A 15,298-nucleotide genomic window follows, 5' to 3' on the forward strand; every position below is an offset into this window, starting at 1 on the left:
CTCAACAAAATACTAGCAAACAGAATCCAACAGCACATTAAAAGGATCATACACCATGATCAAGTGGGGTTTATTCCAGGAGTGCAAGGATTCTTCAATATACGCAAATCAATCAACATGATACACCATATTAACAAACTGAAGGAGAAAAACCAAATGATCATCTCAATAGATGCAGAGAAAGCTTTCGACAAAATTCAATACCCATTTATGATAAAAACCCTCCAGAAAGTAGGCACAGAAGGAACTTTCCTCAACACAATAAAGGCCATATATGACAAACCCACAGCCAACATCATCCTCAATGGTGAAAAACTGAAAGCATTTCCACTAAGATCACGAACAAGACAAGGTTGCCCACTCTCACCACTCTTATTCAACACAGTTTTGGAAGTTTTAGCCCCAGCAATCAGAGAAGAAAAAGAAATAAAAGGAATCCAAATCGGAAAAGAAGAAGTAAAGCTGTCACTGTTTGCAGATGACATGATACTATACATAGAGAATCCTAACGATGCCAGCAGAAAACTGCTAGAGCTAATCAATGAATTTGGTAAAGTAGCAGGATACAAAAGTAATGCACAGAAATCTCTGGCATTCCTATACACTAATGATGAAAAATCTGAAAGTGAAATCAAGAAAACACTCCCATTTACCACTGCAACAAAAAGAATAAAATATCTATGAATAAACTTACCTAAGGAGACGAAAGACCTGTATGCAGAAAATTATAAGACACTGATGAAAGAAATTAAAGATGATACAAATAGATGGAGAGATATACCATGTTCTTGGATTGGAAGAATCAACATTGTGAAAATGACTCTACTACCCAAAGCAATCTACAGATTCAATGCAATCCCTATCAAACTACCACTGGCATTTTTCACAGAACTAGAACAAAAAATTTCACAATTTGTATGGAAACACAAAAGACCCCGAATAGCCAAAGCAATCTTGAGAACAAAAAACGGAGCTGGAGGAATCAGGCTCCCTGACTTCAGACTATACTACAAAGCTACAGTAATCTAGACAGTATGGTACTGGCACAAAAACAGAAAGATAGATCAATGGAACAGAATAGAAAGCCCAGAGATAAACCCACGCACATATGGTCACCTTAACTTTGATAAAGGAGGCAGGAATGTACAGTGGAGAAAGGACAGCCTCTTCAATAAGTGGTACTGGGAAAACTGGACAGGTACATGTAAAAGTATGAGATTAGATCATTCCCTAACACCATACACAAAAATAAGCTCAAAATGGATTAAAGATCTAAATGTAAGGCCAGAAACTATCAAACTCTTAGAGGAAAACATAGGCAGGACACTCTATGACATAAATCACAGCAAGATCCTTTTTGACCCACCTCCTAGAGACATGGAAATAAAAACAAAAATAAACAAATGGGACTTAATGAAACTTCAAAGCTTTTGCACAGCAAAGGAAACCATAAACAAGACCAAAAGACAACCCTCAGAATGGGAGAAAATATTTGCTAATGAAGCAACTGACAAAGGATGAATCTCCAAGATTTACAAGCAGCTCATGCAGCTTAATAACAAAAAAAACAAACAACCCAATCCAAAAATGGGCAGAAGACCTAAATAGACATTTCTCCAAAGAAGATATATGGACTGGCAACAAATGCATGAAAGAATGCTCAACATCATTAATCATTAGAGAAATGCAAATCAAAACTACAATGAGATATCATCTCACACCAGTCAGAATTGCCATGATCAAAATATCTAGAAACAATAAATGCTGGAGAGGGTGTGGAGAAAAGGGAACCCTCTTGCACTGTTGGTGGGAATGTAAATTGATACAGCCACTATGGAGAACAGTATGGAGGTTCCTTAAAAAACTACAAATCGAACTACCGTATGACCCAGCAATCCCACTACTGGGCATATACCCTGAGAAAACCATAATTCAAAAAGAGTCATGTACCAAAATGTTCATTGCAGCTCTGTTTGCAATAGCCCGGAGATGGAAACAACCTAAGTGTCCATCATCAGATGAATGGATAAAGAAGATGTGGCACATATATACAATGGAATATTACTCAGCCATAAAAAGAAACAAAATTGAACTATTTGTAATGAGGTGGATACACCTAGAGTCCGTCATACAGAGTGAAGTAAGTCAGAAAGAGAGAGACAAATACCGTATGCTAACACATATGGAATTTAAGGGAAAAAAATATCATGAAGAGCCTAGGGCTAAGACAGGAATAAAGACACAGACCTACTAGAGAATGGACTTGAGGATATGGTGAGGGGGAAGGGTAAGCTGTGACAAAGTGAGAGAGAGGCATGGACATATATACACTACCAAACGTAAGGTAGATAGCTAGTGGGAAGCAGCCGCATAGCACAGGGAGATCAGCTCGGTGCTTTGTGATCACCTGGAGGGGTGAGATAGGGATGGTGGGAGGGAGGGAGATGCAAGAGGGAAGAGATATGGGAACATATATATATATATAAAACTGATTCATTTTGTTGTACAGCAGAAACTAACACACCATTGTAAAGCAATTACACTCCAATAAAGATGTTAAAAAAAAAAGAATGTCACACCCTTCATGTAGCACTTGGCACATAATATACGTATTCAGTGAATCTTTGCCAAAAGCCCTCCTTCGTGCCCCTTAGCATTTTGGTAGGCACAATCTGCACCAGACCAGTCTCTTTTCTGACAGTCGTGTAGATTCTTGATGCTTTTGGCAAATATCTTTGGTTATCAGCCTCTATCCAACTCTGGTAGCTGTTCTGTGTTTTCTAGACAGATACTTCTCTCAACATTCCTCCCCATTTCCTTTCTCTTTGAATTGTTTGTGGTTATTACATCAGAATTTAAGAATTTCCTGTTCTTTGTGAACCTATTATTATTTTGGAGCCTATAACCATGAGACTGCCCATATTTTTTTCCCTAAAATATCTGCTTTCTAAAACACAGGATTCACGAGTGTTATTTTTCATCATTATTACAAACTTTAAAATAAATGATAATTTTCCTATCAATAATCTATCCCTTCTATTTTCCCAATCATTGGGAAAAAGTAAATTCAGGATAATGGTTCCCACCATCGTTTCCTTTACCACCTATGAGACTAAATGATTAATAAATTTAAAATGTTATCAGATACTCTTTTTAGCAGAATGAAACTTCTGACAACTATCTAGATGGTTAAAGAACACATTATTACTACAGTTTGTTTCTCAGTAAATTTTACAATCTCATGTTGAGATTCTTTCATATCTCTCCATCAGAATATCACTTTTGTTCCTTTCTTCTTTTATAGCTCTCTACCATATTCTTCCCCAGCAAGGTGGTTTCCATCTTATGTGTACATGCGCACACGCGCACACACACACCCCTCATTAGCCCCTCCTAGCATTCCCTATTGGATGTTTCTTTTCAACAAAGTACATCTTCCAACGACCAGAGTTCTTACATGAGTACCATCCTACCACCCCTTGGTAAGAGATACCTTCTGGTTAAAATACTAAGTTTTCTTTTCTATATATACTGCATTGATATACAAAATCATATATATACAAGGTACTGTTCCCAAACAGTTCTGTCCCCAAATGCCTTCTTTCTGCCATATGTTTTCCTCTCCTAAGTTATCTACTTTCATAATCTTATATAGGCTTCTTTCTCTTCTTTACTGACAAATGTAATAAGCCTCTAGCCAAAAGGCAGTACAAGTTACTCTGCCAGAAGCCCACTACTGCAGCATTAAAGAGTACAGTTCAGGAAGCCAAATCCTGTTTTGATACCCTCCAACTGTTCATTGCCACATCTATCCTTGTCTTCCAAAGTTAAGAGCAGCAAATGGAGATATAAAAAAGATATGAGCTGTGTCTGCTCCTCAGAACTCCAAAACCCTAGATTTCTTTTAAACATTTCCATTAATGTACACAAGAAAAGTTATTTTGACTAGATTGTCAACTTTAAGATAGCAAGGACTACTTACCTTTTACACACTACCGCCCAGTGCCTAGTACATGTTAGACCAGAGGCTGCATCCTTTGACCCATGGGCCAAGTCCTCCCACAGCCTGTTTCTGAATGGCTCACAGCTAAGAATGGTTTTTACATTTTTAAAGGGTTGTTTAAAAACAAATAAAAAAATCACTCAGAGGAATACGTGACAGAGACCATATATACCCCACAAAGCCTAAATTTTCCATCTAGCCCTTCTCAGAAAATGTTTGCTGACCCCTGTATCAGACCCTCAAATGTTTGTTAAAAGAGGAGGCAGGGGGAGGGGAGGGAGCCCTCAGAATGGGAAAGAAGACACAGATTTGCAACAAATATATTTTGAGATCACTGCAAATGGTGAAACTCTCATAATAAGCACTGTGTAGGTCTTTAAGTCATTCCTTGACTTCCATTTTCACTGAGTTTCAAGAGAAACTAAAGGTCGTTCATCAGTATATTTAAGAGATCATAATTTTTTTTTGGCAACGTATCTAATCTTAAATCACAGGTGCTCCTAGGAGAACTAAATTTAAACCTTGGTAGTACACTTCTTCTCCAACTAGCCTAGTTAACATAAGTATTAGGCATCATCAAGGTGTAAGGTGTCAATTCTCAGGTATGTACCCTCATACGTACATTCTTTCCTTCCATGCAGCACCAAGTGCCTAAGCACTAACAACCCACAACATTTTACTCATCTGTTCCCATGTGTCTGTACACCTGTTACCTCAAAATTCAATCACTGAGAATGCTCCACAAACCCTGTAATAAAGCTCTGAACACTGAAAAATGTTTAACCAAAACATGAAAGTCCCATTCTCATATAATATCAGAGCAGTAGTACTAGACCTATTCACAGCAATGTCTATTAGAAGCACTTGCAAAGGTGTACCTGAAAATGCTGCTCCATCACTTGGATTTTTCCCTGGTCTGGGCACTTTTTTAGAGCTCGATCTGCATAATGGAACAGGATTTCCACCATCTGTAAGGAAAACAGCTTAGTATATAAATTAAAGTATGTCTCTAAAGTTTTTCAATACTTAATATATGTGATCTTCTTAAATAATACAGAATCAGGCTTTGCTATTATATTAAAAATATAATTTAAAATTTTAGTGACTTTATTTCTCAGGTTTTTTTTAACCCCAGCCTAATTTCTTTCAGCCTCAGGGTTAGTACCAATTTGCTAATCTTTCCTAATAAATACCTCCAGGTTCCAGACCTCATTAGTATATATATTGCTCAGGAAATAAAAAGTTGAAGTTTAGCTCTTCAGTTATCCTCTGCATATGTCTTTCCCTAAAGAACACAGACAGCCAATACTTTTTTACCAGATACTGAGAAAATCACTTATAAGTCTCAGGATTGACCAACTTCTGTATATGTTTTCTAAATGTTTATACGAATTTGGAATCTAATTTTTACCAATGCATTTGCACAATAAAAAGGAGGACGAATGACTATAGTAAATGAATTCAAGCAAGTCTAGACTAGGAAAACAAAGCTAGTGTTAAATATTAACATTAACCATATTAATACTAATTAATAATAATAATAAGCATCAGGCCTCTCTGCTCCCTCAGGCAACACAAACACTTGCACATATAGTATTTCTCATTATTACTAATCAGTTTATAAAGACCAACAAATGTCAACTTACTATGGACTATAATTAGGTTCAAAGATAACCCAGATCCCTGGGTTTTTTACTCCTCCTACTGTCTGCTGTCTTTTGGCTATTTTACTATCTATAATTTTCATGAGAGTGAGCAAGGGAAAAAAGAAAGGGTGATAAGAAGGAATTTAAAAAGCACTCAAGATAACACCAAGGAATTACAATCTGACTTGTTTTCTTAATACACTCTCTTCTTAACTGTAGTCATTTACCTAATCACGCCCAAGATTATTAGCAAATACCAAAGGCAATCTGCACTGTACCCCAGTAAAGACCCTATTAAAATACTCACCCGATCTGTAACAACAGCCTTTCTCTTACTGGCATCCCCTGATAATCCTGCAGAGAAGCAAAATCCAGCGTAAATACAAAGTTAATCCGTATCTTCAGGAGTGAAACTGCCCTGGTCTACTGATAACCTATGCTAACAGCAGATATAACAATCCTTAGGTATCAAAATGCTGGATAATATGCCATAACAGGAACACCTCCCATCTATTGGACCAGATAGCTTATCAGTGTACTTCCCTTTTGTTCTAATAATAAATTTTCCTTATGAAATGAATTTTAAAAGTGACATTTAAAATTCTATATCCTGTATTCGTCATTAACCTTTTTCACTGAAAGTCTGTAAGGTTTGATAACATCTTGCTTATAAAATACTTGAACACTAAGTCAAAAGTGTTCTGTAAGTGATTAGTATTATTCATTTTCTCTGCTCTAGAAAAACAACACCTACTACACCGGTGTTCTGTTAACTTACCCACTACTGCTTTTGCTTTTCCTTCATGGAAAGACCATGCAAGAGCCAAGGCTTCTGTAAGACAGTCTTGTTTCAGGAGGTGATCCACTCTCTAAAATGAATAAATGAGAGAAGACAGACCCCTTTGTCTGACCAATCACCAGTCAAAATTCCTATTCTACCTAATATCTTTCCAGAAGTTGCTGCTTAGTAGCTAAAATTATTCCAATAACCATGTGAATACCTTATTTCCAAGAAAAACAATTTCTTAAAGCACTGGACAGTACAGTGACTGTATAGGCTAGTATAAGCTGCCACAAGGCCTAAATATGAAAAGAGGAAACAGCTAGAATGTCACTGTAGCAGAAAAAGCTAGTTATCACAACATCCATTCACTCCCTCCTCTTTCGTAACAAATCCCAAGTTTATTTGAGACAGCAATAAACCAGCTAAAGGACATTTCTAAGACTCCCTTGTGGCCACTTGGGGCCATGTGACTAAGTTCTGGCCAATGATAAGTGGAAGTGCTATCTGGACCTTTCTGGGATGTCACCTTAAAAGGCCAGGGCCAGCCTTCTCTTCTCTTTCCTCCTTCCTGGAATGTGGATTTAAAAGCTGGAACCCCAGCAGTCACATTGGAACATGAAATGACCTTGAGACTAGAATCCACACACAAGGATGGCACAACAGGGTAGTATGCCAAAGACCACGGAGTTGCCATACTCGCCACAGACTGCCTACCTCCAGATTGCTTTTACATGAGAGAGAGTTCTTTCACACCACTGGTATTTTGAATTTTCTGATATATGCAGCCAAACCTTATCATTAGTTATAGTCAGTTTTATCAAATCAAGTAGATAGTTACAGTGGTTTTGATGTACACTTCTGAAATTAAAAAGCACAAATCCAAATACTCTTTTTCTGCAAAGTCAGAACAAAAAACGTTAAGATGCTCTCAATTCAATAGTGCTACCATATAAAATTACTTTGAACTCACCTCTCTCCAGCTCCTCAGCATCATCACATAAACAGACTGGAAAACAAAGAGATGGAAATTAAAATTATCATCTTTAACAGACTTGTTTGAGAGACACATTTGTCTCAGTCCTACATCTCATTTTACATCTCTTTAAGTAAAAACATTTCATACTACAGTTAAAAGTATTTACTAAAGGGTCTTCAAAGGCCCACGTTAAAGAGTAAATCAAACACTTAAAGGTCAGTAAGTCTACAGTCCAAGAAGGGGAGTTAATTCCACGGACAAGGAAGAAGGAAAGTCCAATCTCCCAACATGTTTCTCCGTGCTAAGTTTTTTTTTTAATTTATTTATTTATTTTTGGCTGCATTGGGTCTTCGTTGCTGTGCACGGGCTTTCTCTAGTCATGGAGAGCAGGGGATACTCTTCGTTGCGGTGTGTGGGCTTCTCATTGTGGTGGCTTCTCTTGTTGCGGAGCACAGGCTCTAGAACGCAGGCTCAGTAGCTGTGGCTCACGGGCTCTAGAGCGCAGGCTCAGTAGTTGTGGCGCATGGGCTTAGTTGCTCTGCGGCATGTGGGATCTTCCTGCACCAGGGCTCAAACCTGTGTCCCCTGCATCAGCAGGCAGATTCTTAACCAATGTGCCACCAGGGAAGCCCTCCATGTTAAGTTAAAAAAAAAAAAAAAACCCACAGGAACAAATTGACATACAAAAAGTTCTATTCTAAGTCAAATGTCTCAATGCGTTTTAATATACCCTAAGATGATCTAAGCTAAAGGACATCTTAATTACATGTCAAATATTAATGATAAGGTATCTTCCTGGTCATGAAAACATAAATGTGAAGGAACATTATGAAAGTATCCCTCTGAACAAAGAAAACCAGAACCTAAACAAAAGTAAAAATACAGTATGTCTAAAAGTAGAGGAAATAAATTAATTAGTTGTAAAGCACAGAGAACTATATTCAACATCTTATAATAACCTATAATGAAATAAAGGGGCAATCTTAAAAAAAATTAATTAAAAATCATCTAACCCCTAAAAGTTTTCGATTACTGCTAATCAGTATTCATTCTGTAATGCGCTGCCCTCTTTACCAGCAACCTCCTTCAGCCCCTACTAACCTGACACAAATGCACACCAAGTCACAGAGTGGAAGTACTTACTTTTGTCCCCAAATAAAAGATCTGACCACCATAGCTACTGATGGATTGATAACAAGCCTTCTCTCCAACCAAAGCCTAAAAAAAAAAAATTTTAAGGTAAAAATTACATGCATTAGGAGTCTCAAGTTTTAAAGAATGTGGATTACAGAGACAACATGGTTTCATCCCATAAGTGAGTGGGGGAAAAAAATGTCAGTCAAGTGCCAGTCTGTCAGTGGAAGTGGCATGAAGGACAAAGTGCAAAAAGTAATTCTCTGCTTATATACGGTCTCTTTATTTTTCAGAGTAATGCGTAAAGGGAAGAACATGCCAACTTCTAAAGTTGAAGCAAAATTGTTGCAACCTGCCCACTACTGGATGACAGGTAGTCACTGCTTCTGGCAAAGAATAGGGCTAATTGAAATGGTACCTCCAAGTTCTTTGAAATAAATATCAACAAAAGCACAAGAGGAAACAGGAAGATAAAGCAGCATAGTATATGAAAGTCAGCACAGCCCAGCAAAATAGAAACGAAACCTCCTGTCTGATAAATCTGGTTGCAAATTCTGGCTCTGTCACCCAATAGGTGACAGAGTTTAAACAAGTTTCAAACTTCTGACAATTACATTTTTCCATCTTTGAAAACCATGCAGTTTCTGGGAGGCTTAAATACATTAATATTTATAAATCTCCTAAAATATGTAAGTGGTCAATACTGATAACTAGTAATTTTTCTTAACTTTTTATCATGAAAATTTAAAAATATATACAAAGGTAGAGAGAATAAAATAATGAACCCAATGTAGCCAGTAACCAGCTTCATTAATTATCACTTCATCACCAATCTTGTTTCATCTATATTCCCACTGACTCCCCTATAACACAGTAAAAATTCTGAAGTAAATCTCAGATCTTGAACATCTCATTTACAAAAATTCAGTAATATGCACAATAAATAAATCCTTTCTAACGTAACCACACAATTTCATTGACAGGCTTTCAAAAATTAACAATCATTCCTCCATGTCAAATATCTGATCAGTGTTTGGATTTCAAATTGTCTCATAAATGTCAAATGTTATTGAGGTTTCTGTTCTTTGTTTCTACATTTCATTTGTTTAAATCAAGACCCAAATAAAGGCCACACACTGAAGCTGGCTGATGCATCTCTTAAGTCTCTTTTAATCTACAGAGTTTGCCTCTATCTCTCACGGTCCTTTATTTTCCTTGAAGTTTATTTGTTGAAGACGCTGGCACACTTATTCCATAGTTTCCTACTATCTGGATTTTGCTAATGGCATCCCCATGGAATCTTTTAACATGTTCCTCTGCTTCTGTATTTCCTCTAGAAGATCAGAATCAGGGTTTTTTAGGTTGTTGTTTGGTTTGGTTTTCTGGTGGTACCACTTTAAGTATGACGTTAGCAGTAGGATTTTTGTAGATGCTCTTTATTATCAGGCTGAAGAAGTTCCCTTCTATTCCTAGTTTGCTAAGAATTTTATCAGGGATACAGAATTTTGTGAAATGCTTTTCTACATCTTTTGAGATGGTATTATGACCTTTCTTTTACAATAAACTAAATCAGTGAATTACACTTTAAAAATAAATTATTTATTTTTGGCTGCATTGGATCTCCGTTGCTGTGCGCGGGCTTTCTCTAGTTGTGGTGAATGGGGGCTACTCTTCATTGCAGTGTGTGGGCTTCTCATTGCGGTGGCTTCTCTCATTCTGCAGCACTGGCTCTAGGCGCACAGGCTTCAGTAGTTGTGGCACGTGGGCTCAGTAGTTGTGGCTTGCGAGCTCTAGAGCACAGGCTCAGTAGTTGTGGTACATGGGCTTAGCTGCTCTGTGGCACGTGAGATCTTCCCGGACCAGGGCTCAAACCCGTGTCCCCTGCATTGGCAGGCAGATTCTTAACCACTGCGCCACCAGGGAAGTCCCTACATTGACTTTTAAATGTTAAACCAGCCTGGCATGACTTGGATAAACACCATTTGACCATAATTACTCTTTTTATACATTGCTGGTTTCTATCTGCTACTATTTTAAGGATTTTTGCTTCTCTGCTCACGAGGTCATTGGTCTATAGCATTCTTTATTGTAATGTCGTTGGTTTTATTATCAGAGGTAAGCTGGTGTCATAAAAAGAATTATGTGCTCTCTTTTTCTCGATTTTTAAAAAGATTTTTGTGTAAAATTGATATTTTTTTTCCTTGAATATAATAGACTTCACTAGTGAAGCTATCTGAGCCTGGACTTTCTTTTAGGAAATCAAGTTAATGTACAGCCACATAAGTACAACCACTTAGATTTTCACTTCTTGAGTCAGCTTTGGTAATTTGTGCCTTCCAAAGAATTTTTCCATTTCATCCAAAATTGTTTAATTTATTGGCATAAAGTTATTCATATTATCTTTTTAATATCTTTAGACTCCATAGCAACCGCACCTCTCTCATTCCCGATATCAGTAATTGTGTCTTCTCTTTCTCTGGATTAGTCTCACTGGAGGTTTATCAATTTTATTTATCTTTTAAAGAACAAAATGTATTTTCTTTGATTTTCTCTATTGTTTGTCCATTTCCTACTTAATTGATATATGTTCATCTTTATTATTTCTTCCTTTTATCTACTTCAAGTTTATTTGCTCTTCTCTATTTCCTTAGATAGAATCCTAGGTAATTGATTTGAGATCTTTTTTTCTAATGTATTTAACATTATAAATTACCCTCAAATTTTTTTTTAATTTATTTATTTTATTTTTGGCTGTGTTGAGTCTTCGTTGATGCGCGTGGGCTTTCTCTACTTGCGGCGAACAGGGTCTACACTTCGTTGCGGCGCACAGGCTTCTCATTGCAGTGGCTTCTCTTGTTGTGGAGTATAGGCTCTAGACGCACGGGCTTCACTGGTTGCAGCACACAGGCTCTAGGGCACACAGGCTTAGTTGCTCCATGGCATGTGGGATTTTCCCTGACCAGGGATGGAACCCGTGTCCCCTGCATTGGCAGGAGGATTCTTAACCACTGCGCCACCAGGGAAGTTCCACACCCTCAAAATTAATTTAATTATAGACCACAATTTTTTTCTGAAATACAGCTGATTTACAATGTTGCGTTAGTTTCAAGTCTACAGCAAAGTGATTCAGTTATACATATATATATATATATATATATTCTTTTTCAGATTCCTTTCCCTTGTAGATTATTAAAAGATATTGAGTATAGTTCTTTGTGCTATACAGTAGGTCCTTGTTGGTTATCTATTTTACATATGGTACTGTTTATATGTTAATGCCAAACTCCTAATTATCTGTCCCCCTCTTTCCCCTTTGGTAACCATAAGTTTGTTTTGTATGTCTATGAGTCTGTCTCATAAATAAGTTCATTTGTATCATTTGTTTAGATTCCACATACAAGTGATATCATGATATCTGCCTTTCTCTGGTTTACTTCAGTCAGTATGATAATCTCTAGGTCCATCCATGTTGCTGCAGTATTTCATTCTTTTTATGGCTGGGTAATATTCCATGTATATACCACATCTTCCTTATCCATTCATCTGTCGATGGACATTTAGGTTGCTTCCATGTCTTGGATATTATAAATAGTGCTGCTATGAACATTAGTGTGCATGCATCTTTTTGAATTATAGTTTTGTCCAGATATATGCCCAGGAGTGGGATCATTGGATCATATGGTAATTCTATTTTTAGTTTTTTAAGGAACCTCCATCCTGTAGCTGTGCCAATTTACATTCCCACAAACAGCGCAGGAAGGTTCCTTTTTCTTCACACCCTCTCCAGCATTTATTATTTGTAGAGGTTTTGACGATGGCCATTCTGACTGGTGTGAGGTGATACCTCATTGTAGTTTTGATTTGCATTTCTCTAATAATTAGCAATGTTGAGCATCTTTTCATGTGCCTATTGCCCATATGTATGTCTTCTTTGGAGAAATGCCTTTTTAGATCTTCTGCCCATTTTTTGATTGGGTTGTTCGTTTTTTTGATATTGAGCGGTATGAGCTGTTTGAGACCATAGCTGTTTGATATGCTGTATTTTCACTTTCGTTTAGTTCAAAATATATTCTAATTTCCTTTGAGACTTCTTCTTTGACTCATAGGTTATTTATAAAAGTGTTACTTAATTTCCAAATATTTGGGTTTTCTCCAGATTTACCCTGATGATTCCTTCAACAATTTGCTGTAGTTTGTTTTATGGCCTAGCATACAATCTATTGGATGCTCCATGTGCACTTGAAAAAGTTTGTAATTTGCTTTTGTTGGGTGGAATATTCTATAAATGTCAGTTAAGTCAAGTTGGTCAATGATTTTTTTGCCTTCTATACCCTTGATGATTTTGTCTACTAATTCTATTACTTACTGATAAAGGAGTTTTGAAATTTCCAAACTCTAATTGTGGACTTGTCTGTTTCTCCTTTTAGATCTGTTAGTTTTAGTTTCATATATTTTGAAGGTCTGTTACTGGGTACTTAAACCTTTAAGATTGTTATGCCTTCTTGACAAATTAACACTTTTTTATCAATTTGAAATTTCTCTTTATCTCTGACAATATTCTCTACTCTGAAATCTACTTAATCTGATATTAAAATAGCCATTCTAATGATTAGTGTTTGCATGATATGTCTTTTTCCTTCCCCTTACTTTTAACTTGTCTGTGTCTTTGTATTTAATATGAACTTTTTGTAGACAGCATATAGTTGGTTCTTGCTTTTTTTATCCAGTCTGACAATCCTTGCCTTTTAACTGAAATGTTTAGACTACTTCCATTTCCTATGATTATTGATATAGTTGGGTTTCGATTATCTTACTGTTTTCTACTTGTATTACCTGTTCTTTTTTTATGCTTTGTTGAATTTAATATTTTTTAACATTCCATTTTGTTGCTACCAGTGACTTATAAAGGTATACTTCTTTTTCTGCTCTAGTGGTTACAATATGCAGCTTTAACTAATGTCAGTCTACATTTACATAATATTGTACTATTTGATGTATAATGTTAACAACCTTACAATAATATACTTCCTTCCCCCCACTCCCTGCTGTTATGTACTATTTTCGTCACACTATTACTTCTACATATCATAAACATTCCTTTTGTTTTAAACAGTCAACTGCTTTCGTTAAATGACAATATTAAAGTATAATTTACATACCATAAAATTCACTCATTAAGTATACAATAATTTTTAGTAAATTTACAGTTGTTCGAGCATCACCAAAATCCAGTTTTAGAACATTTCCATCACTCCACAGAGATACCTTTTACCTATTTTCAGTCAACCCTCATTCCTACTCCTGGTCCCAGTCCCACTAATCCACATCTGGCTCTCTAAACCTGCCTTTTCTGGACATTTCATATAAATATAATCAAAGGGTATATGGTCTTTCCATATGGCTTCTTTCACTTAACACAGTATTTTTGAGGTTCATCCATGTTGTAGCATGTGTCAACAGTTCACCTTTTTTATTGAGGAATAGCATTCTATTACGCAGATATGCCACATTTTGTTTATCTATCAGCTAGTGGACATTTTGACTGTTTTGACTTTTTAGCTATTAAGAATAACGTTGCTATGAACATTTGTGTACAAGTGTTTATGCAGAGATATGTTTTCGTTTCACTTGAGTAGCTACCTAGGAGTAGAATCGCTCAGTCATATGGAATCTTTATGTTTAATATTTTGAGGAACTGCCAAAATGTTTTCCACAGTGGCTGCACCATAACCCACAAGCAAAGTACGAGAGTTCCAATATTTCTGCATCCTAATCAACATTTGTTATTGTCTGTCTTTTTGATTATAGCCATCCTAGTGGGCATGAAATGATATCTCACTGTGATTTTGACTTGCATTTCCCTAATGATTAATGATGTTGAGCATCTTGTCATCTGCTTATTGGCCATTTGTATATCTTCTTTGAAGATTGCTGCAGTTTGTTTCTGATGAGAAATCTGCTCTCACACTTTTTGTTGCTCCTCTGCATTTAATGTGTCTTTTTACTCTGCCTGCTTTAATATTTTCCTCTTTCCAATTCATTTGGATCAATCTATGTTTATTTTACTTGTGCTTGGGTTCACTGAGCTTCTTGCAATTCTGTGTTTATAGCTTAGGAAAGTTTTTGACCATTATTTCTTTAAATTTTTTTCTCTCCTCCCCTTCAGAGATTTCAACTACACATTTATTAGGCTAAGTGGTGCTGTCTCACTGCAGTCACTAACACTAGAGTTTTTTAAATTTTTTCTCTCTACTTCATTTTGGATAGATTCTATTGCTCTATCTTCAAGTTCACTAATATCTTGAAAACTATTGTTTTTTGTTTTGGGGTTTTTTTCCTGATTTTTTTCCAGACAGGAGAGTAAATCCAGTCCCCATTATTCCATCTTGGCTGAAAGTGCAAGTTCAAAGTCTATCAGTATTTTTAATAACCACTCAAACAAAAGAAAATATCTAAGTGTGGGACAATAATTACTCTTACTTTAGTGAATTCTATTGCATTACCATTTCTTCTCCTGGATTTTCCTGGTTTCTAAATTCTGAAAATATATATGGAAGACCCTTTCACATATATTTATGCTCTAATATCTCAGGGAGATTTGAGCAATGGCTAGATATTATACTGCAGACACTCATTATATATGACCTTCATTACTACTTTTTTCAAGAAATTATCCAGAGAAGACTCAAAAAGTCTAAATTTCCTGCTTAAAGATTATTGCCTTAGGAAACATGAGATCACAATTCAAAGTAATT

The 15,298-nt window shown here is 36.3% G+C and overlaps 1 protein-coding gene across 2 annotated transcripts in view; it reads right to left on the reverse strand.

The window, feature by feature from the left end:
• VPS8 (VPS8 subunit of CORVET complex) overlaps positions 1-15,298 on the reverse strand; it is a 298,981-nt gene that overhangs the window by 228,900 nt on the left and 54,783 nt on the right. For both annotated transcript variants that reach the window (XM_027109813.1, XM_027109805.1), the window contains 5 exons: positions 8,553-8,627; positions 7,404-7,439; positions 6,428-6,518; positions 5,957-6,003; positions 4,882-4,971 (listed from right to left, as the gene is read on the reverse strand). In XM_027109813.1, coding sequence (XP_026965614.1) covers positions 4,882-4,971; positions 5,957-6,003; positions 6,428-6,518; positions 7,404-7,439; positions 8,553-8,627 — 339 coding nt within the window. The remainder of the gene's footprint in view (positions 1-4,881; positions 4,972-5,956; positions 6,004-6,427; positions 6,519-7,403; positions 7,440-8,552; positions 8,628-15,298) is intronic.

This window comes from Aethalodelphis obliquidens, unplaced genomic scaffold, assembly GCF_003676395.1.
Source record: "Aethalodelphis obliquidens isolate GAN/ISIS:26980383/991018 unplaced genomic scaffold, ASM367639v1 scaffold1, whole genome shotgun sequence".
Taxonomy (NCBI): Eukaryota; Metazoa; Chordata; class Mammalia; order Artiodactyla; family Delphinidae; genus Aethalodelphis; species Aethalodelphis obliquidens.